This window comes from Python bivittatus, unplaced genomic scaffold (genome assembly GCF_059951505.1).
Source record: "Python bivittatus isolate LINGU-HERP-01145 unplaced genomic scaffold, Pbiv_v1 ctg000080_np1212, whole genome shotgun sequence".
Lineage (NCBI taxonomy): Eukaryota > Metazoa > Chordata > Lepidosauria > Squamata > Pythonidae > Python > Python bivittatus.
The window spans coordinates 86,870,603-86,893,226 of record NW_028277035.1 but is presented as its reverse complement, the minus strand read 5'-3'; the positions used below and the strand labels follow the sequence as shown (position 1 = coordinate 86,893,226).

Genomic DNA, 22,624 nt, shown 5'->3' with positions numbered 1-22,624 from the left:
CAGCGAGTTCTTCCTGACGGGTAGAAATGCCAGCCTGTTTCCTGAGCTGCCCAGAGGCCACCCAAATGCAGAAGGGCCCCTTAAAGATTTCAGCACAGCAATTCCGCCCCAGGGGGGGTCTTTGCCTGCCAGAGTCCCCTGTGCTGCGCTCCAGCCACATGGCAGCGGGGTTATTCCCCCAGGGCGTGAGCAGAATGAACCTCAAGATGCTGTCCGATTCAGTGCAGTTGCAGGAGACAGTTCCCCAACGGAAGGGCGTCCCAGTGAGAGGTCACACCTGGAGAAGAAAAGCCACCCCAGGACCAATGCTGAGGCAGATGTTAACAAGCTGCCAACTTCTGAGGCTCATGAAGAAAGATGCGCTGGAGAGGTCCCCTGTACGGGCTCCAATTCTGCAGTGAAATTTCTCAACCCCATCCCTGCCACCCATCAGCAGGTCTCCCCTAAAGACCTCCCCACCTTCAGATGTCCCACTTGTAGCCACCCTTTTAAGTGCAGCATTGCCAGTCTTGGGGGAAAAGAAGTAAATGCAACAGGCAAGTGGGAGAGGCCCTTCAGTCCCCTTAGCCTCAACCCCGTTTCTGAAGAAAAGGCCTGCAAAGTGGAGAAGCCCTTTAAATGCCCTGATTGTGGGAAAGGCTTCCTCCACCGATCCAGCATCCCCCGGCATCAGAGGCTCCACAAGAAAGAAAACTCGTCTCCCAAAGCTGGGCAGCCCATGCCCTACCACTGTTCCAACTGCGGCACCACGTTTGCTGTGAAGTCAGCAGCCATCAAACACCGGAAGCTGCACGAGGCGGAGAGGCTGTTCAAGTGCCTCTCCTGCGATAAAAGCTACAGCCAGAAAAGCCATCTGAAGAGGCATGAGCAGCAGAAGCACCAGGCGGCCCACCCAACAGGACAGCTTTGACCAAAGGCAAGGGCGGTCTCCTGTAGTCCTCCCAGGGTAGTCTCGCTCTGAGGCTCCTAGGAACTGCTGGGAGAAATTTCCTTCTCTTCCCCTCCTGATCAAAATTCACCTGAAGAGCATGGGGGCTTTTCCCAAACCAGGACACCGATGTGCCTGGTCACCATCCTTACTGTCATGGCCAGCCAGCAGGTCATTTCTGATTTGACCACATCATGGTCAAATGCCAGACTGCCTTAATCTGCGAACTTCCCATCACTCTTCCTTTTCGGCTGTCTTCGTTCTTTGTTAGCATGGAAGCTACATGTGCAGAATGATGAGAATTGCATTCCGACAAAACGTTGAAAGAACACGGTCCATCAGTTATTTACATTAACCCTAAGAACAATGCCCAATTATACATTTATGTTAGTATCTTCATGGTTATGCTACTGCAAAGGAGGTGGTCTCTTGGCTGTATAATTGTTTTTGCTTTCACCACCATGGCTGATAGGGAGTTTTACTCCAAACCAAATGCCCCCCACAGTTCAATCCCCCACGTGTTTATTCAAAAGTAAGCCACGCAGTCAAGGCCCACAGAGGCCTCTCTTTCCAGAGACAGCATGCGTTGAATGCTAATTGCAACAAGAACTAACGGCAGGAGAAAATGTCCTGGATGAACTTTTGATCAGATCCAGCAAAGTAGTTCTGTGTTCTTCGGCCATCTTGTGTGGCTCTGCTTTGAAATAAGTGGACCTAGAATTGTTATTTTAAGGAAACCTGTATTTGGCATAGAGTTGTGAGCTTGAATTGAGCTGTTGAAAAGCAGCTTTGGTGAATTTGTTTGCTTTGCTAATAATCACAACATGTTCTTCACTGGCAGGGAATCTGGTGGCATTTTGTTGAGCAGAGCTCGTTCATCACTGTGAAGCTGTAGGAACCTGGGCTTGCTTGATCTCTGCTTGAGGGCTCGTGGGAGCTCTGGACTGCCCCAAGACAATACAGTACGGGGATCGGGAATGCACGGCCTTGCATCTGATCTTTAACAGGTGCTTTTCCCCTTCTGCCCTTGTCTGGAAGGACACTGCCCAGTCCTTTCACACACAATTCCATGCCTCTGCCATGTGACCAGAAGTCCTAGCCATACTGAAACCAGCAGATATGACACCCTAATAAGTTATGAACACTGATCATGTCATCTGTACCCTCTCAAGTGGAAGACACAGAACTATTACATGCCCCTGGGCAAAGAAGGCATCTCCACAGTAGAAGTAGAGCCACAGGTGCCCGCATTTAGGGATTGTCCAGTTGCTTGGATGCAATGCTATTTACTCAGGGCTGCCTTTGAACTGGACTCAGAGGCTTTAAGTGGGGCAGAAAATGTCTGCTGAAAGTTCGCCCCAAGTTTGAAAGTGTTTTGGTGGCTGCCTACTCAATTTCAAGGTGCTAGTTCTCTCAAGTGCTTCATTTATTTGGACTTTAAAAAGTGCCTTGTCTAGCCAGGTTTTAATGTCTTCTGCAAAATCCTTTTCCAGGTGTCTTGTTTGCAGGATAGATGCCATGTAACAATAGACTTTCTTTGCAATTCTTGGGCTTCCTTCCAATGAGATTTGTCTGATCTCTACATTGCAAGCTTTTTAACCCCAGGAAGATGTGTTCTTATTCATGCAGACTTTTTAATGTGTTGCCAACATTTTTATTGTTAAAGTAGACCCTACACATGGTGCACATTTCATTTTTATACAAATTAGAAGTCTAGAAAGGCTATCATAACTATAAGAGTACTTTAGACTTATCTTGGGCAAGTAATGGCTTGGGTGTCTGTGTATTGTAATAATGGTTTGGGCGGTGGATTGTCAAAATCCCATCTCTACCTGGCCTGCCTCACAGGATTATTGTGAAACGTGCATCATCTCTAGATCTGGAGGAAGGAGGTGGAACTCTTTAGGACAAACTGAAGTTAGGAATGGTAACCACCTTGCCTGATGTGGCGGTCCTAAACACACCTCGGTGTGACTGCAGAAGTCCTTATAATGCGGTCCTTAACTACCCTGTCTGATGCACGTGGAGGCGATATGCCTGTTGTTACCGTCCATGATGCTAACTAGGTTTCCTCTCCCGTCTATTCTGGGGGGCCTTGTAAGAAGTTCCTTGAAGGAAAAACAGTCAATAACGTGCTCAAGCAGTCGGGAGCTGCGCGTCTGCAGCCAAGCCTCTGGGCGCTGCCCCGGGAGCGAGACTTGGCGTAAAGCGTGCGGGAGGCTTTCCGCCGAAAAGCGTCCTCCTCCTCCTCCCCCGGCCCGGCTCAGGCCGTGCTCCGCTGCCACCAGAGGGCTCCGGCGACTTCCACCGAGCGAGGGGCTGCGCTTTCTCCTCGTCTCTCTCCGCCCTGCGTCGGCCGGGATGAGTTTCCTGTCTCAGGCGCTTGCTGCATCCGGATCAGCGGGAGTCAGCTCGCCTGGAGAGCCGCGGCGGCAGCTGCGCCTCCCTCCCGACCCGCGGCCGGCACCGCGCGGCGCCGGCGACCAGCGGAGCGATCTCGGCCCTCCAGCCTCCGCTCGCTGCTCTCTCTCTGTCTCTCTCTCTCTCTCTGCTGGACCGAGGTGGGAACTCCTCTCCGGCCAAAACGATCAACAGGGGCTACGCCCAGGCTCTGCGGCCATTCAGCCGCCTCCGTCCTGGCCGAGCCAGATGCGCTCGGGGGGCGCAGGGAGAAGGGAAGGGCGCCCGTCCCGCCGTAGCCGAGCCCGCGGGAGGAAGATGGGGCCCGCAGCGGGCGGTTCACGGAGGGCGCTCCCGGGCGCACGGCCTGCCCTGCCCTGCCCTGCCCTGCCCTGCCCCGCGCCCCAGGAGAGGAAGGGTCCGGTGGGAGCTGCTTCTAGCTGCGGTTTCCTCGGCCGGGCAGAAAGCGGGCTTTCCTCCTCCCCGCGCTCCCCTCCCCTGCCCGTCCATGGTGTTTTCCAACGAGCCAGAAGCGCCTTCTTTCGCCCTCTGCCAAATTTCTGGTTGGAGGGAAGAGTCTGGGTCTCTCTGGGAAAATAATAGACTCAAGGAGGGCCTCCAGGAAAGACGAGAGAGAAACCTCGGATGGCCACCCAGATGTCCATCCCTGAAAAAGCGATGTTGTCAGCGGGGAGGGACTTTCTGCTGCCCACTTGCCCTGGCACTGTAGGTCAGGAGAAGCTTTCCCGAGTAAGGCGGGGGGGGGGGGGAAGCAATTTGTTGATTTGTACTCAGAATTTGTTCAGTTCTGCCACACCTGTATCTGATTCCCCCTCCCGCTCCCAGCTTGGCAGCCCAGGTGTTTTGGCCCTTTAAATCCCAGAAGTCCTGGGTCTGGTTGCCGCCCCACATCTCTAGGGACCTCAGGTTGGAGAGGGGTGGCTTATGTTTTTGCACCACTCCAATCCCTGGAGAAGAAAAATAGATGCTACAAACAGCAGCTGCAGAGGATGATGGGGCTGAGTTTGCACAGTGCATTTAATCCAGTGTTGTCCAAACTTAGGCACTTTGAGTGGACTTCAACTCCCAGAATTCCCCAGCCAGCATGGGTGGCTGGGGAATTCTGGGAGTTGAAGTCCACTCATCTTAAAGTGGCCAAGTTTGGACAACACTGATTTAATCAGATTGATTAATGATCTTGAGGCTGCAACTACAGAACACGAACAGTTGGGTTAGTTTTGAGGGTTGATAAGAAGTAGGGTCCAAGCTAGGAAAAGGCGTTTATTTGATCCCTTTAGGAGGTATGATCAGGTTCCTGTCTCTCGCTCAAACATGTAAGCTCATTCTTAGGGGATGTGCAGAATGTAGTCTTGATGGGACCCCGTTCTCTGAATGGGAAGAAGGTAGTGAGGATGCTAAAGTAGGTTTGAGAGGAGAACCAGATTTACTTGTCACGTAAAGGGGTATAATCCAAGCAAGACATATTTCACAAGACAAGTGAAACATAAAACAGGTACTTAAATGTTTAATCTTGCTAGACGGCCAAAGTTATTATAAATGCTTTTTAAAAAAATCCAAGTGCGCCTACCTGTGTGTGTGCTTAATAACAGTCAGGCTGGCGCTGTCTAAGATATGCAAAATCTTGCTGCAGGTACCTGATTCTGTTTGTTCTTTGCAAAAAGAAAAACAGTTCCCTGGGTAATGGAAAAAAGCATTAAAAGTTAATGCTTTCTGAAGTTTAGTGCCGTCTTTTCTAACTGGGTTACCTCCAGATATCCCCAGCCAATGTTTTATAGGCTGAGCAACCTGGAAGATTCCAGGATGTGGAAGGCTAGTATTATAAATGTTGACATGGGGGGAAGAATTGTCTGGAACCTTCTGTGTAATTAACCCCACGGACTGCCTGGAAGATGTATCAAGTCTTGTGCGGTGATGTAAAATAGGTCATTAGTATGCTGGTGTTGTGCTGTCTTGAGAAACTGTTGCTTAATCAATGCTTATTTTTCAATGCAGGATGAGGCATTCCAGTTCTGAATGGGCGGGTGGGTGACTTTGAGATTGGCATGAGATGGGCAGTCGTTGTGGAATCAGATGTATGGCTAATAAAAGAAAATGGGTTCTGTCCAAAACTGCTTGCCTGGCCAATGGTACTGTGGGATTAGGATCACAAATTTGGGAGTTAAGTTTTAGGCTGAGGCACCTGAAGTCATTTCGCATGACAACTACACCATTTTACATATTATAAGTCAGCATGAGAAAATCTAGCTCTCAACATTACTATATTGCCTTTACATAATCCCATAGACCTCCATGAAACCACTCTAGAATGAATGAGTTGGAAAAATTAAAGCCCAGCTTTAGACTGTCCCGCTCTTGGTAGATCACATTTAACAAAAATGTTAAATTCTATAATGTAAGCTAAAACATGGTTTAGGGCCCTGATTCACCATATTGCTTATCAAGAATATACTTGGTTTTTGTTTACTCCATTAAGTCTAATAGGAAACTGCCATATATTAGGTCATGTTGCTTCTCTGTCTTGTTTAGTGATGCCTGCCTTACCTAGCAACGGTTCTCCAGCAGCTGGGGCAGAACTTTCTACAGAATAATACTGATGTGTTTTCAGCCTGTGGTTGTCCACACTGACAGGTGTATAATGCAACTCTCACCAAATGTTGCAGGCAAAAGTTAATGGGAGTTGAAGTTCCATACCTCTGAAGGCAACCTGAGAATTTTGCATGCAGGAAGACGTGCTCTGTCAATGAGGCCTAGCCACCCTTTTTCCTGACCCCTGGCTGATTGTTTGTACCAAATCCCTGACTTCATTCCTAACTGAAATCCTGGGTGTTGGCATTGATTCTGGATGCTTTAGCTGAACCTTGCTTAAGAGCTGTTGCCACTGTACGTTGAATTTTGCAAAATGTTGGTCAAGCTCTTGTAGGTAGGAGTTTCACAACTTAGCATGCTGTGTCCAAAACAAATCATTTATCAAACTTAAGATTGATACATGCTTGTAGTAAGGTTAAGGGTTGGCATCTCCTGTTCTGTGCAGGGATGGATTGTATCAGCCTCTGAAGGAAACTCAAGAGTGTCATTCTTCTAGTTTCCATCATCCATAATGGCTGCACAAGGAGGGCTTTCATAGATTAAACCGGTGTTTCTCAACCTTGCCAACTTTAAGATGGGTGGACTTCAACTCCCAGAATTCCCTTCCCACACACCTTAAAGTTGCCACGGTTGAGAAACGCTGCATTAGACTAGGGGCTCATTTTATCCAGCATCCCATTTCTAAGAGTGGCCAGCCAGCTGCTTCCAGGAATTCCCCACAAATGAAGACGTCAGTCCTCCCTTGTTTCCCATCTCCTGCAACTGATATACGCTACTTTGACATGGAGGTTTCAAGTTCCTGTAGCTAAGGTCATCTTTGACAACCAATACCATACCTTGTGGAAGCAAATTCCATGTTGATGTGTTGTCCAAGGAAGCGCTTTCTGACGTCTGTCCTTAATTTACTATCTTCAGTCTTTCATTCTAGTCTACCAAATTCTGTGTTGCAAGCTGGACAGAAACATTCACCTTTATGTCTGCTCTACACTTAATTGTGTACATTTCCACTGTGATATCTTATCCCTCTCCCTCAAATCCATGCATGGAAGAAATTGTGTGTATATAAAAAAATAACACACAGTAGGAAAAAATAGGGGGTCTTCGCTTCTCTCATAATATTAGAAGCTGAACTCATGCAGTGTATTTATATGATGGAAGATTCAGAGCAGTGAGCATCTAATTAAACTGGAATTTGCTAATGTAAGATAAAGTGACGGCCATCCCTTTGGGAGGCCTCAAAGGGATTTGCCCAAATTCGTGAAGGATCAGGCTATAAATCCCTGTGAGGGCTGGAGTTTTTACCCCCTTATAAGGAAGGAAAGCACGGCAGCCCCTGGATCCTATGTATGCTTACGCAAGTGGCGTAAGAAAAGGGAGGAGAGAAAGTAGGGTTGTTTTGGCTACACCCATCACAGACATGCTGCTCCTCCAAGGTGATATATTAATGAAATAAATGTGTCTTCCTCATAGCCTTTCACGAGGCATCGAAGACCTGGCGGTTTCCCCGGGCATTTGCGTCAAGTGGATGGATGAGGCTCTGCTACTCTCGATGGTGAATGGGGTCACTGGTGATCCTTGGGTGCTGAGCGGCTATTTTGAGTGGGTTTGTGTGTTTTAATCTTGTTCGCTCCTTGGAGTCCCTTGAGTGAGATGGGCGGCTGTATAAATCATACAAATAAATAAATAATAAACCAACCCTAGAGGATGAAGTCTAAGCCCTGTTTTGCATTTTTCTTAATCTTTTGCTGTTTTTGAGCTAGAGAGGTCATTTTAGGACCCAAGATGCAGCTGATAGAAAGTAAGGTAAATCAGCTTCATTTTCATTGTGTTTCAGCACGTCAGCTGTTCAAATGTAGATACGTACTAATACAGTATGTATATATATATGTCAGGGCAGTGGAACCAAAGGACATTTTCCAGGGGTTGCTTCGAAGATTTATGTTAGGAAAGAGAAAAGCAGTTTGATCCACTTAGAGCAGTGTTTCTCAACCTTAGCAACTTTAAGACGGGTGGACTTCAATTCCCAGAATTCCCCAGCCAGCATGGCTGGCTGGGGAATTCTAGGAGTTGAAGTCCACCCGTCTCAAAGTTGCTAAGGTTGAGAAACACTGGCTTAGAGCATGACCTGGCATTTGTAACAGTGAGAGAAAGAATGAAGGCTGGGAAATTCACATTTAACAGTGACCACACCAAGAAAAAATACTAAAAATGGGAAGACGGGAAAGTTGAGTGCTAGTGAAAATGAGACCGTGGAATGGAAGGGGTGGCTTTGGGGGAGAGGGGGGATAGAGCATGAACAGCTGGAGTTACTTTGCTCAAGAAGAAAAGGAACAAGGCATCTCACTGCCTAGGTGATAAGAGGCATTTGGAAAAATTCAGTGGGTCCAGGATATTCTTTGGTTTCTGGCTTTGGTTATAAATGACCCCCCCCGGCCCCCATGTATGGCAAGCCCCCATTCTCCTTGCCTTTAGAAAAGCTATTCAAGCCTAGCTTTTTCCCCTAGATGTTTGGTTCCAGTTGAGTGAGGTCCCCTTTTAGTTGTTGAATTATCTTGTTTGGTTTACCAGTTTATATTTTGGCACGTGTGTGTGTGTGTGTTTTAATGTATTATTTGTTAGTGTGTGTATTTTAATGATGTACAGTTATAGTTGTTACTATTCATTTTTGTTGCCAGCGTCACATTGCTTAAGTTGGGTGGCCATATAAAAGTGTGAAATCAGTCTGTCAATCAATTTGTAGAATTTAAAATTGGGAGCTTTAAAGTGGGACATCTCTTTAGATTCAGACTATATAAAAATAACTGGACAGAATCAAAGAGTGGAGAATGACTGCAAGGGAGAAAAGATTAATCAACATGTACCTGACTGAAGACCTTTTTAGCCAATCTGAACCAGCGATTCATACTTAGCCACATGCAAAAAGTCACATTTGTGGATTAACAGGGATTTTTTATTGGAGGGAGAGGTGTCCTTGGTGTATACACTCATGTCTGCGTCAAATGAGGCAACAAGAGGCTTAAGAAAATATATGCACAGAAGGGATTCTGAAGAGTTTGAAGTTCAGATTAATTTTGGAGGCAAATTAAAGTCCTGACCAAGCAAAAACAAAACAGCTGCCCAAATTCTGGGATGTAGGATTACAGGTGGTCCTCACTTACCAACTGTTCATTCAGTGACCATTTGAAGTTATGACAACACTGAAAAAGGAAATTTACTACTGGTCCTTGAAGTTGCAGCCATTGCAGTATCCCATGGTCACGTGATCGCCATTTGCAACCTTCACAGCCAGCTTCCAACAAGCAAAGTCAATGGGGAATCAGGAAGTCATCAGGAAGTCGCAAGTCATGGTCACGTGACATTGCATTTAATAACTCTCAGTGGTTTGCTTAACGACCACAACTGGAACGGATGTCATAAGTCAGCACAATCGTGTGATGTTTCACTGAACGACCACATTGCTCAGTGATGGAGTTACCAGTCCCAATTGCGGTCAGTAAGTGAGGGCTACCTGTATAAATGATGCAGAAACTCTGGAACCATTTGGAATGGATTACAAATAATAAAAACAACTCTCAAGAGAAATTCCTGGGGCTTTGATTGAGTTCAGGCTAGTTAACAGAAGAATGAGAAAACCATAGTAAGAAAAACAAAAGCGTGCAAGTGATGTGGTAACCAGCTGATCTCTCCTGAACATGGGAGATTGGCCTAATAAGGCCATTAATATGGACCTAGAATAGGACTGTTTCCCCCCCTCGCCCTTGGGCAATTTATCTTCAGGTGCTAGTTGACTGGAGAGGGAGGCAGGCATTTTAATCAATAGTGGAAAGACGCAAAGCTCTGTCCCCTTTGCGAGATGTTTGTGCCTTTTTTCCCTTGATCCTAGCTGTCTTCAAGATGCTGGTTTTGCTGTCTTGGTCATAAACATACATTCTTCCAGCAGACTGTCAAGTAAATGTCCATAACTATGTCTGTCCAGAGAGCCGATATGTGCGATACCTATTAATGGCTTCCATTAATTAATTCCATTAATTAATTCCATTAATTTTTTTCATTTAATAGGTGCTTAGAGTTGCCTTATTTGAGCTGATACCCTAGAACCCCAAGGTCTCTGTTCTCCCCTATTTGGCTTATGCTAGGTCATCTGGCATTACTAAATTACCATTCATACCAACTGGGTTAGTTAAGAGCCACACGTGGTTCAAATCATTTAGAGGAGCAGAAATCCAGATTACACATGCCCCAGAACGATCATTCGCAATATTTCATGAGATGCATATTTGGTTCCTGGGGAGCAAATAGCAGGCTAGAACCTTGTTTGGAGAATTCTGCAGTCCTTTTAGAATGTGGTACTTTAGGCATGAATTCATATGTTGATGCATAGGAGGCTAACGTACTGAGCGTGATGTGGTAGATGATATGCAGTGTTGGTCCTCCAGATACATTGGGATTGCAATCCCAGAATTCCAAGTCAGCATGGCCAATAGCCAGGAATTCTGAGAGGGGAATCTCAAACCATCCAGAAGATTGCCAAGTTTCAGTGGCAATCATCTTGGTCTTTCTGCACGGATAAGGCCTCTCTTTGTATGCCTTGGGAGAGTAGTAAGAACACGTTTCTCAAGGGACTGTTGTGCCTATGACTCTGAGCCAGAGTGATTTCTTGTAATGGGATGTGAGAATAACCTTGAGGAACAGGAAGAAGAGCTGCAACCGAGACAATGGTCAGATAAGAGAAATCTGAGTCCAAAGCAGGAATGTAATTTGAGAAAGCGTCTGAGATTTGACCCTCCCTAGTTCTCTTGAACGTAAAGGCAGGAAGGGGAGAGGCGCATTCAGACTTGTAAGATTCTGTTACTGTAACCTTATAATAAAAGTCATATTAGCATCCATAACTTTGGTTTCCTGGTCTGGACTACCTCAAAGGGCTGACATTTCTGGACTCTTGTTTTTTCTCAGCAGGTGATGGAACAATGAAGGACACCAAAGGGAAGACCTTGCAGGAGAAGGAGGAGGACTTTGAACCCCAAGTCGAACTGCATTTCACCATATTGGAAGAATCGGAAGGGGGTATTTCTCAGGGGAAGCTCTGGCACTGTGAGATTGACGCAGAGCTACAGCCTGAGAGCTCCTGTCAGCCCGAACTGGACGATGAATTACTTTATTCCGATCAGTCACGGTCCTCACCGGAAATACAGACGGTGCTCCCAGAACCTGACAGGGTAACCCAGGACAGAAGAGTGGAAATGTATCCTAAGCAAGGCTCGGAGCAGCAGGTTGAGCTGCATTTTACAATCCTGGAGGAATCCGAAGGGGGCATTTCCGAAGGCAAGCTCTGCGCAAGTGAGATAGGACGGGATGGGTCGCCAGGGGTGAGCTACCCGGGGCAGCAGTGGGATGGGTGTGTTCAGTGGAGCGAGAAACCTGGCCAGCCGTCAGGTGTGGAGAAAGAGTCTCTCCCAGCCGAAGACAGACTGGAAGCAGGTGCCAAAAGGGCAGCCCTTCAGCCAGAGAGTTCAGATCAGGTAGAACTCCATTTTACCATCTTTGATGATCCTGAGGAAAGAAGCCTTTCTCAGGGACCAGAGGACTATCCTGTCTGGGAAAGCCCATTTAAACCAGCGATTTATCAAGGTGACTATCCAAAAGAAGTTTGGGATGCATCCATTGACAGCTTTGGAGATGTCTTTGAAGCATCTTTCCAACAGCAGTTCTACGGAGGGGAGAGAATGTACCCTTGCACGGAGTGCGGGCGAGTTTTCAACAGGAAGTCAACCCTGACACGACACTGGCGGACCCACACGGGGGAGAAGCCGTACTCGTGTCTGTACTGCGGGCGGAGTTTCAGCCTGAATCTGAATCTTCTTACTCATCAGATGACCCACACGGGAGAGAAACCCTACAAGTGTCCTGACTGTGGGCAAAGCTTCACCCGTAGCACAAGCGTCACCAGGCACCAGAGAAGCCACAGGGAGGAAAGCCTTTATAAAAGTGACTTGTGGGAGGACACCTTCTCGTACCCGTGCCCTGTCCCCTTCACTTATCCGATGCCTCCAGCGGAGGAGAAGTCCTTCGTGTGCCCAGTTTGTGGAGAGACCTTTACTCACAGTGGGAGTCTCAATAGGCACTTGCGAACACACGGGGTGGAGAGGCCTTATAAGTGTGTGGTCTGTGGGGAAGGGTTCTGTTCGATGTCAAAGCTTTACCGGCACGAGAGAATCCACATGGTGGACAAGCCCTACCACTGTGAAATCTGTGGGAAAAGCTTTGCCGTCAAGTCAACGCTGACCCGGCACCAGATGCTCCACCAGGCAGAGAGGCCCTACATGTGTTCCCACTGTGAAAAGGGCTACGTTCAACGGAGCCACCTGGCCAGGCACCACCATAAAGCACACCCTGGGGTGCCCTTTAACCCTGTTAAAGCGAACAGTATGCCTGCCACCATTCTGGATTCTGACAACTTAATCACCTATTTCTGGGGAGATGAGGAAACAGACACTACCTCAGAGCCTGTTCCAACTCAGTTGATCTATTCTGGAGCAGACTGCTGAAGGACCCTAATCCTAGCCTGGAGTTCCCTGTTCCCCAGAGAGAAGCTCGCTGGTCCCTCACCTCTTGTACTCTTGTCTTTCTTAAATCTCCAGGCACTGGGATGCTTTTGATCCTAGAGTTTGGAGATGCAAAATGGATTTTTATGGTAGAAAACCAAAAAACCAAGATGGTTTTGTTGTGAACAGTCTTCGTGCCAAGATTCCTTTCTTGCCTTGTTACTGTTATTCCAGTAACTGCTCCTGTCAAGCCCATACCCCACCTTCACATCTACAGAGGATATGCCATTGTTGTGGTTCTACATGTTCTGCCTTGCAGTCCATTACAGATGGTGCCAGTATCCAAGCACTCACAGGAGACAAACCCAGCCAACAGTGAGAGCTCTGGGTAGGCGATCAGCACACTCCTGGATGAACTAGTTCACATGAACTCCAGCTGCTGAATGGAACAGAAGCTGTGAGCCATGGGTACTGGGGTCAGAGCAGATCTGTATGTCTGTTGATGCAAATCATCTTCACAGGGGGAAAGTGAGTAGTCCAGCCTGTAGCGAGATATCTAGTTGTAGGAGATGTGTGGGAGCGTGGAAGTTCATCTGAAATCATTTTTGTTTGTAGTAAGGTTTTTTTTTTTTCTTAAAGGAAGCCTATGCCTTGTTTCATCACTTCTTTGTTTTTGGTAATGGATGAACTCTTAAAAGAAATTAGTAAAATATGGAAAATGGAGAAAACATACCTAGAGGCTTTTGAGAAATATTGTTTGATGCACAAGCCAGATGTCCAGTGAGAAAGCTCAAAAAGGCAAGGGCTTTTTTTGGGGGGGGGGCAGGTGGTAAAGAGGAAAGGGCTAGTTCCTAACATCATATATAATAAGCTGCTTTTTCCTAAGTCAGGACTTTTTCCCCAATTAGCCCATTGACTAAAAGCAGGTCTCGGGCAAGATAATATTTATTCCCCATAGTTTGCTATCTGATTGCTTTACCCGAAGATCCCTCTGCGGGCGGAATGTGTATTCTGCTACTGAATAATTGTCCATCCCATCAGGAGGAGATCCATGAGGCTAGCCTCTTGTTTCTGCAGGAGCTCTCCGACGGCCTCGGGGAAGTCTGATCGGCAGAACCCAAAAGCAAAGAATTTCCGCAGCACCACAGTTCTGCAATCAGTTTACAGATGCAGTAGGATCTACAAGAAAACATGCACTATGACGCACACACTCATGTTTAGTGGCCAATCAACTTACTATTCCTTTACTAGAGTTCTGCCTTCCTGATGGGTTTCTATTTTTTCTTCTCCCAACACCCAGCCAGCGTCCCATGGCTACTGACCCAGTTGTCTCCTGATGGACTGTTCTTTACCCTATTCACCTTCCCCCCCCCAAAAAAAACTTTACACTTTTCTTACATAAAGATTTATTTTGCAATGCTTTGGTTTCCCCAAAAATCTGCAGATATTCCTCCCTGCCCCAAATTGATGATATTGTGTTAGGAGCCATACTTGAAGTAGAAATTTGGACTCTGGAAGGAATAGGCAGAATATAAATATTTTGAAGAAATAAATACAGGGATATGACAATATGGAATTTAGGCTTTCTATTTTGTTTTCCTATCCTCCAGATTTTCATGTGGCCCCCTTTGAAAGTCATCTGAGCTCGTGGACTATGACTAGTGCAGCTGTGAAGTTTACAAGTTTAAGGAAAGGCAACAGGGCTCGCTCATTCTGAGGCCATATCCTTGGTTCCATTGCTGATTTTTTTTCACGGAAATAGACAAAGTGTGCATGCTTTTTAAAATAACAGAGCATAAGTCTTGCTCAAAGAGGCTTGCCTTGCCTTTTATACATTCTTTCACCACAGAATTTAATTCCCGTGTTGGGGTTGGGGAAAAAGGATGCCCAAAATCAGGCAGAGTCTGGTAGCACCTTTTCTGACTAAAACACATTTTATTCAAAGGCAGAGGCTTGCGTGAGCTCTGCCTCACCTTCTCAAATGTCTGGTGTGGTTAAACCCAAACAAACAAGATTGTGCCTTTTAATAAAATCTGTCAGTCAGAAAAGGCGCTACCAGTCTCCACCTGATTTTTGACTACCATAGACCAGTGTTTCTCAGCCTCAGTAACTTTAAAGTGTGTGGACTTCAACTCCCAGAAGGGGGATTCTGGGAGTTGAAGTCCACACATCTTAAAGTGGTTGTGGTTGAGCAACATGGCCATAGACTAACACTGCTCTCCTACACTGTTTAAAATCTGCAGTCACTCAGTCTCTCTCTGCTTCCTCTTCATTCTCCAGGAACGGTGGTGGTGGTCATGGAGTTGTTTTGATTTCTTACTTCTGTTACTAGGCCCCCAAAGTGACTAGCCTGGAAAAAAATGTTGCTTTTGCTTGCTTTTCAATCATAGGAAGGGCTCCTCTTAAAGAAGACAGTTTTTAGGTTAGAACCTGGAAGCAGCAGTGCTGAGAAAAGAGAAGAGAAATCTGTTCCTGTTTTACTAAGCTATGTATTTCTGTCCTGGACTCCAGAGCAGTGTTTCTCAACCTTGGCAACTTTAAGATGGGTGGACTTCAACTCCCAAAATTCTCCAGAGAGCATGGCTGGCTGGGGAATTCTGGGAGTTGAAGTCCACCCATCTTAATGTTGCCAAAGATGAGAAACACTGCTCTACCCTGAGAACCCTTGCTTCTGGATCTAGAAGACGTGGGGTCCTTTCAACATGAAACAAAATATTTGTATGCTTTGGAAAGAGTCTGGAAGACAAACGCCTCTCGTAAGTATCTTTCTCTCAACTTTGACAGAGCTTTGGGCAAGAGAGAGAGGTGCCCTCTGCAAATGACCGTACAGTTTCTTAACTTCGGGATCTCTCATGCTGCCCCCAGAGATGTCATTCTTGGTATTTTCTTTACGGGAGAGGAAGAGGATGATTCCCAGGGGTACCAATTTCAGAAATTGGGACGCAGTTTTTTTCTGCCTGTGAGATGTGTTCCTTGGGTAAAATACTGGAGATATTACACGCTATGAAATCATGTTAATGTTATCAAACCCAGAACTGAAAGGAGAGATGAAGATGAGAGAATAGGTGGGCTGGAAGGGGATAAAAAGGAACTCGCTAACACATTGAAAACATTGATTGGCAAGTAATTCCTTGCTGAGCTTGCTCTGTGTCTTCTTGTTATGGCCTTATTTCCCTCTTGAAGATTGTGCAGGCGAAGCTGTAGAAGTGGAAGCCCTCTCAGATAGTTGGCTTGTAGCAAAGGAATTGGTGGGGATGAGCTGCTCTCTCTCCCTGTTCCCAAGCCATTCCCGAGCTATGGTCAGTCATGCCTCCAAATATGGCCGGAGGAGAAAGGCTGGAGCAGAATCCATCTTCGCGGTGGTGACAGTCGGTTCACAGGACATCTACCCTCTCTGCAGTGAGCTCACCCTCATCCCTGCCCATTATGGATGGGTGGGGTGGGGGGTATATAATTATGCTGATATTAAATAATTGCTTTGCTTTGGGAATGCTCGTCACTGTGCAGTTCTCTTAGAGTTTGTTTGTTTGTTTGTCTGACTTATATAGCTTCCGTGGAGATGCTTCAAGATTACAATTGTGGGTTGACAAACTGGAGCGACCCAATGTAAAATCATAGAATACCCAAGCAGTTTTGTACAGCCATAGTTGTCCAGACATCTAAGTTTGCCTTGTCAATACTCTTGATAAGGCCAGTTACAGCTAAAAGATAGCTGTAGCTCAACTGTACTCTTTCATTCCTCCCCTCAAATAATTTGCCCAATGTGAGCATGGCTGGGGACCCCATGCAGTCTGTAAGTCCAGGAAACAGATGGCACAGCTCTGAAGACTACGCTCCCTCAACGAGAGAGACTCTGCCATGGATTCTGTAGCCGTCTTATAGAGCGCTGTCTTTTCAAGCCAAATAGATTTTTGCAATCATGAAGAAGGCCTGTAGCTCAAAAGTTCAGAGATGCTTGGCGTACCAAAGATTTCACGTTTGCTCCCCGGCGTCTCCAGATACCCTGTCTCCTGTCCTGGAGAACAGTCAGCAGATACCAGCTTTTTCTAAACAAGTGCTCACGAGCATTGTTTCATTGTAGTTCCATGATCCTCAGCCAGCATGGGCATAAATTTACTCACCTACCCAACCGTCTGGCCTGCAGAAGCAGCAGGCAGCATTTAATAGGAAGCCAAGATGTTGGCTTATTCCAAATCAGGTCAGTAAGTCCACTTAACTACGAGGTGGGGACACCAACCTGTAGCACTTCTTCAGGGTTTCAGGCAGAATTCTCCAGGCTTTACTTGGAGATGCCAAAACCTTAATCTTCTGCCTGCCCCATCCCATAAAGGTGCTCTCTTTGCTCCCCAAAAATCAAGGCTGCTGATTACCAGACACTACCATGTTATTTTTATGGCAAGTGATTTTTTGCAGAAAATTGAAGCAAGCAAGAAATGTGCATTGTAGTTCAACCTAAGGGTTTCCCAATGCAAACTGAAATTGACAAGAAGGGAGATCCACTCAGGATGACAGGGTGAGTAATAAGAACCACTTAGTAACACTAAGGTAAATTTCATATTAGTTCCAGATAATGGCTTCTGAGAAAAACAAATGTTCAGAAATGACTGGGAAAAACTAAAAGACCATCTGGAGAAAAGGAAGCTACAAAAAATACAGGCCACACTCATCTATTTCTCTTGCCTGTAGGAATCACAGAGAATAAAACGATCCAGGCCATTCAACCCACCCAGGTTGTGTTTCTTGTGTTTCCTTCCAGAGGAAAAACCAACTCACGATCAGACCAAAAGGCCATCAAATCGGGAGCAGCTTCCTATTTTAAAAATGCACCCCACCAAATGTTAAATCCCAGGAAATCCACATCAAATGTCTAGCGGTCTTGGCTTCATGCAAGCTCCCATTAAAAGCCGACGTCCAGAGAACCTTGGAGACCTGCATAAATCTGGGGTCTGTTGGAAAACGCACCCGTCCTCTGCCGTAACTTTGTCCCTGTCTCATTCCAAGATGGTCAACACCTCTGCTATTCCCATTGATGACAACAGTAAAAAAGGATTACCTGAGAACTGAAGAGCTGGCATTTTAGCGGCCAAGGAGAGAATTAGTGAGACGCTGCAGGAGGGCACAAGGCAGGCAGGATGGATGAAAAAAGAATGCCTCATATTTTCACTTACTCGTCTGGAGCTATAATATGTGGGGTCGGTGGGGCACCGAAGTGCCAGCAATACTGTCTGGCGGCCTGGCAGGGTTGTCTGCAAGGGGGAGGAGTCAAAAAAGTCAAGATGGCAGCCACGTCCATGTGATCAAAGCCTCACCCCTTTTTCATGTGCTCATGTCAAAACGGTGAGGCTTCAATCACCCAGTTGTGGCTGTGGATGCCCCTGCTGCGAGGCCCATACCCCATGTCACTTACACCTGGAGTCCAAATGTGTGTGTATATATTCACTGTTCAATGTGCTTTCTTGTTATTACTATTTGCCTTTGGCTACTGGTAAGCTGGGGGTCCTCCTCCTCCTCCCCTTGCCCATCCCAAATGCACCTCAGGGGAAAGATGGGGGGTGGGCAGTCCGGCTACAAGCCAAAGCACGGCCCCTTGGCAGCCAGCCCTAAAAGCTGGGGGGGAGCAGTGATCTGTTGCGTGGTGGGGTAGGTGGGAGAAGGGGACGCAGGGAAGCCTGGGGGTGAGGGCAAAAGGAAATACAGAATCACCCCTGCAATATCAAATGAGACAGATGGCTCTTTTCACAGAACACCCTGAACCCAAATGCTAAATTAACCTGTTGTCTGGATTCACACAATACATTGAATTTAAGCTCACGAAACAGATTTCTGCAACACAATAGGCCACAAACATCCTAACCGAGGCTCACATGAACTAAGATTCGTATATGGTGCAATGCAGCTGCTAAATCTTTAACTGGCTCAGTTTAGCGGGGGGGGGGGGGGAATACAGCCGATGAATGCTACAGAGCAGCTAGCAAGAGAGAGGAAAAGGGGAAAGGGAGTAGAGAAAAGCAGACTGAGAGCAGAAGTAACTACGGAAGGAGAGGGAGATTTACACATAGACAACAAGGAGGAGATCCCATCCATTATTTTGTGATGGTCGTCCCAGCTTGTTTTGTAATAGCACTTACGACACTTTTTCAAAATTTCAGATGCGTAGAAAAGTTTAGAGAAAGGGGGTTAAAATAACCAACCCAGTATTGAAACACCAGGGTTCAGATCCACGTTCAGCTAGCTTGTCTCCAGCCTGGGCTAGACCACATTGCCAGAATGGAAAAATGGATGACTAAGATGCCATCCAACAGATAATGATCTTGGCCTAATCTTCCTTTATAGCAAAGAAGCTGGGAGCGCTTTAAAAGCAACAATTGCATTATGGCATGAGCTATTGCAGACTAGAGTCTATATCACTGTTTCTCAACCTTGGCAACTTTAAGATGGGTGGACTTGAGCTCCCAGAATTCCCCAGCCAGCCTGCTTCCTGGGAGCTCCAGCCTGGGAGTTCAAGTCCACCCATCTTAAAGTTGCCAAGGTTGAAAAACATTGCTCTGTATCAATAGACATGTAGAGTATTAGTTTGAGAGGTGTGTGTGTGTGTGTGTGTGTGTGTGTGTGTTTGCCTGCATATGTGGGTATACATACCCACAAATACCACAGAGCCAGGAGAATGATGTTTGAGGTGACGAAATGAAAGGTTACGAGTTGCATAAAGTGACATCCCTATCGAGTCATGTTCAGCTCCCGGTGACGTCACACTAGGTCCACGTTTAGTTGGCAACAATATGGAAGTGGCTTGCCGTTGTCTCATTCTGGAAGGTTTTTTTCAACTTCCCAGATTCACCTGGAGCCCTGGTATCTCCTGGTGGTCTCACATCCAATCCTGCTCAGCACAGGCCTGACAAGGCGGTCACTTCTGAGATAAGAGGTGTAATGATCATTATACAGACATGGTCCTTCACAAATTCGATGTGGGTGGGACATGGGCAATTACGCCGCCCAGATTCAACTTGTGTGAGATGGGCGGCTATATAAATATGATAGGTGGGTGGATGGATAGATTAGAGAGAGAGAGAGAGAGAAATTGGTGCTGATTAATGTCTATAGTGTCATGAACCCTTAATCTCTGTTTAACCCAGGAGAAAAAGTATTAAATCTCCTAAAAATGAAGCTCAGATCTTATAAAACACCAAAGCTTCTCCATAGATTAAAAACTCCTTGAATGTTCTTAGGTCAGCCTCCCATTTACGAATGGCTGAAGCAAGCATCTCTCTGGCTGAAAACAAGAAGACTTAGGCCATTACACTGGTCGTTGGCTGGCAACTTAGGCCTAGTTTCTACATGGAGAGGGTTTGCCTGGGTGAGCTTTCAGAAGTTCCTGTGATCCAGAGAGGGACTTTCAATTCAGTCCCTGTGATCCAGAGAGGGTTCAACAGGTGGCAGTATCTGCTGACATTGTCTACACTTGGAATCTCAGCCGGGCTGAATGAGATTCATCCAGGAAACTTCAGGGCAGTAGACTAGAGTGGGACATTGCAAAAAACATTCTGGAAAAAGACAAGGGCAAACCAGCGTCCTTTTGTCTTGTGGCCAAGAAAACGGCACAGCTGTATCCATGAAGTCCCTGACCTGAAGGAGATCTTATTTAATGAACTGTCTGATCTGGTTACTGACCAATTTAAAGCTGCTAATTTATTCAAAGTGATAACACACACACACACACACACACACACACACACACACACCCTGTGGAGATTTGTCTTCGAGGGCCAAGTTTCATCAACTACTTTTATTCTTCCCTAAACTGTTCTGATGAGTGAGGTCCATTTCAGTCTGTCTGCTGTCTAGGGCTCGGGGTTAAGTGGTCCCTCCTGATAAAAAGAATGACTAGGAAATAAGCTCTGTGAGAGCCTGAGGGGAAAGCTCAAGGAAAGTCATTCTCAGCCATCCAGGCTGCAAGGCTCCCTCGAATGACAAAAGGAGGCTGAAAAGATTCTCAGCCATACCATCTGAAATACAATGCTATACAGCCAGGAAGGGCAAACGGAATACAGTTCTTTTGTCTACTTCTCCTAAGAGAATGCAGGGTCCCAGGAAGAAAAAGCAATCAGTGCATTTGAAAAGCTGATTCTCTCTCTCTCTCTCTCTCTTATCTATCTATCTATCTATCTATCTATCTATCTATCTATCTATCTATCTATCTATCTGGTGTGTGTATGTGTGTCTATCTATCTATCTATCTATCTATCTGGTGTGTGTATGTGTGTCTATCTATCTATCTATCTATCTATCTATCTATCTATCTATCTATCTATCTATCTATCTATCTGGTGTGTGTATGTGTGTGTTTCTGAGGTTTCAGCTTAAGTTCCAGTGTTTAGAAATAGACATGGTAGATATATAATATTGTTAGCTAATTTACATATTAATTCAGGCATCTGAATACAAGGTTTACGTGCAATGATAGAATTAAAGGTTTTTTTAAAGTCTCATTGAATTCAAAGGACAAACTTGCACGGAAGAATACTGCTGTATTTATTACTATTATTTAAAAAAAAGACAATTACCATATTAGGTTCTGAATAGACTAACACCATAGCATAAGTAATTCTACTATACTGTATATAGTTGGGATGGGGCTGTATTCAGACAAGGGGAGCCAACTACATTAAGGCTTAGCCTGATAGCCTGGTTCACATAACACATCAAGAGATCATGTTACGTATTGGTTTTAAACTTACCCATGTGATTTGCAAAGCCTGACTTATGGTTTAAGCAAGAGATGTGAACACAACATAGAACTTGATCTGCAGGTTTATTTTAATGTTCTATGGCTCTGTTTGCATGACACACTGCACCAAAATAGCCCACCACATTTTACCATTGAGTATGGCACACATCAGACCATGGGATTAGTTGATAATTCAGTGTGTCATGCGTCAATCCAGAATATGGGATTGAGCAATCTAAGGATATTAACTGTAGATGCTGGCTGGGGAATTCTGGGAGCTGAAGTCCACGCATCTTAAAATTGCTGAGGTTGAGCAACATTGGTTTAGAAACAAAGCCATTTCTTCACTAAAGCAGAAATTTAAAAGAAAATTGGAAAAGTAAGAAGGAAGGAAGGAAGGAAGGAAGGAAGGAAGGAAGGAAGGAAGGAAGGAAGGAAGGAAGGAAGGAAGGATTACAAAATGTGAAAAATTAATTGGATGCAAACAAAGAATTGATAAAATCTGGTATCCGTTTAAAATACAGTATGTATGACACTCTTCTATAAGGAGTCTGGGAGCACCTTTTCAGACTAACTACTGTTATGAAAAGGCATACGCTTCAAGCATGATTTGTCTCTGTACCTCACATAAATTGACACCTTTTCATAACATTGGTTAGTCTGAAAAGGTGCTCCCAGACTCCTGATTTTGGGCTATCACAGATTCACACAGCTTTTCCCTTACAAAACCTTCATTGAAAGCAATCTTCATGGTTATCATGAAATGACACCATGACAACATATCCAAACTTCATCTACTGTACATATTTCAAGATTTAATAGAGTAACAGTGACCACACTATAGAACTATGTAGGTTTTTTAAAAAAAAAATTATGATTTTTGTCTTGTTTATATCCAGATATTCCCAGTACATTTTTCTGTTTTCCTGATGAAGAAAACACAACATCAATGCCATGTTTAATTTGGAAATGAACTGGATTGTATTAATGTAGGGCTGCATTTTATTAGTGTATATGCCCTCTGATGCTTGAGTGTGCTAATTGCCGGTCACAGAGAAGTTAATGAAATGTGTAGCCTGCTAATCAGGGACAGATGTAAGGGACTCTGGTGGTTGGGATTTATGCATGGGGGAACTGCTTAGAATATTGAAGATTAAGGTAATGGGAAAATGAACAGAAAGTCTACAGTAATTTGCAACTGGAGGAAAGAACAGAGGGGCTTAGCAGCTGGGCAACAAGGGAAATAGAGCAGCCTTTTCTAATCTGGAACCATCCAGATGCATTGAATCTGTACATGTGGACTATACAGCCCTCTGGAAGTAATTTTGAAAAGGTGTTTTGAAGCCCCTCAGCAGTGCAAATCCATCTTCTGTCTGCAGCTCTTTAACGTAACTACATCCTGTCCCAAGACTGCTCCCTGCA

General features: G+C 45.6%; 1 protein-coding gene across 5 annotated transcripts; it reads left to right on the top strand.

Annotated features, from left to right (window-relative positions):
* Positions 1–3,310: 3,310 nt before the first annotated feature.
* LOC103060054 (uncharacterized) lies at positions 3,311–13,932 on the top strand. Of its 5 annotated transcripts, XM_025166386.2 has the most exons (3): positions 3,407–3,489; positions 7,406–7,534; positions 10,889–13,932. In XM_025166386.2, exon 3 carries the CDS (start codon positions 10,903–10,905, stop codon positions 12,478–12,480), a length of 1,578 nt encoding a protein of 525 aa, XP_025022154.1. In that variant the 5' UTR covers positions 3,407–3,489; positions 7,406–7,534; positions 10,889–10,902; the 3' UTR covers positions 12,481–13,932. The 5 variants fall into 5 exon arrangements, with proteins under 5 accessions (XP_025022159.1, XP_007427825.1, XP_025022154.1 ...); XM_025166391.2 differs by lacking the exon at positions 7,406–7,534 and having other exon boundaries at positions 3,311–3,489; XM_007427763.4 differs by lacking the exon at positions 7,406–7,534 and having other exon boundaries at positions 3,363–3,489; positions 10,892–13,932.
* Positions 13,933–22,624: the final 8,692 nt, after the last annotated feature.

Bases quoted from the DNA above. Each gene is read 5' to 3' on its own strand.
- LOC103060054 (XM_025166391.2), top strand. From the start codon at position 10,903: ATGAAGGACACCAAAGGGAAGACCTTGCAGGAGAAGGAGGAGGACTTT.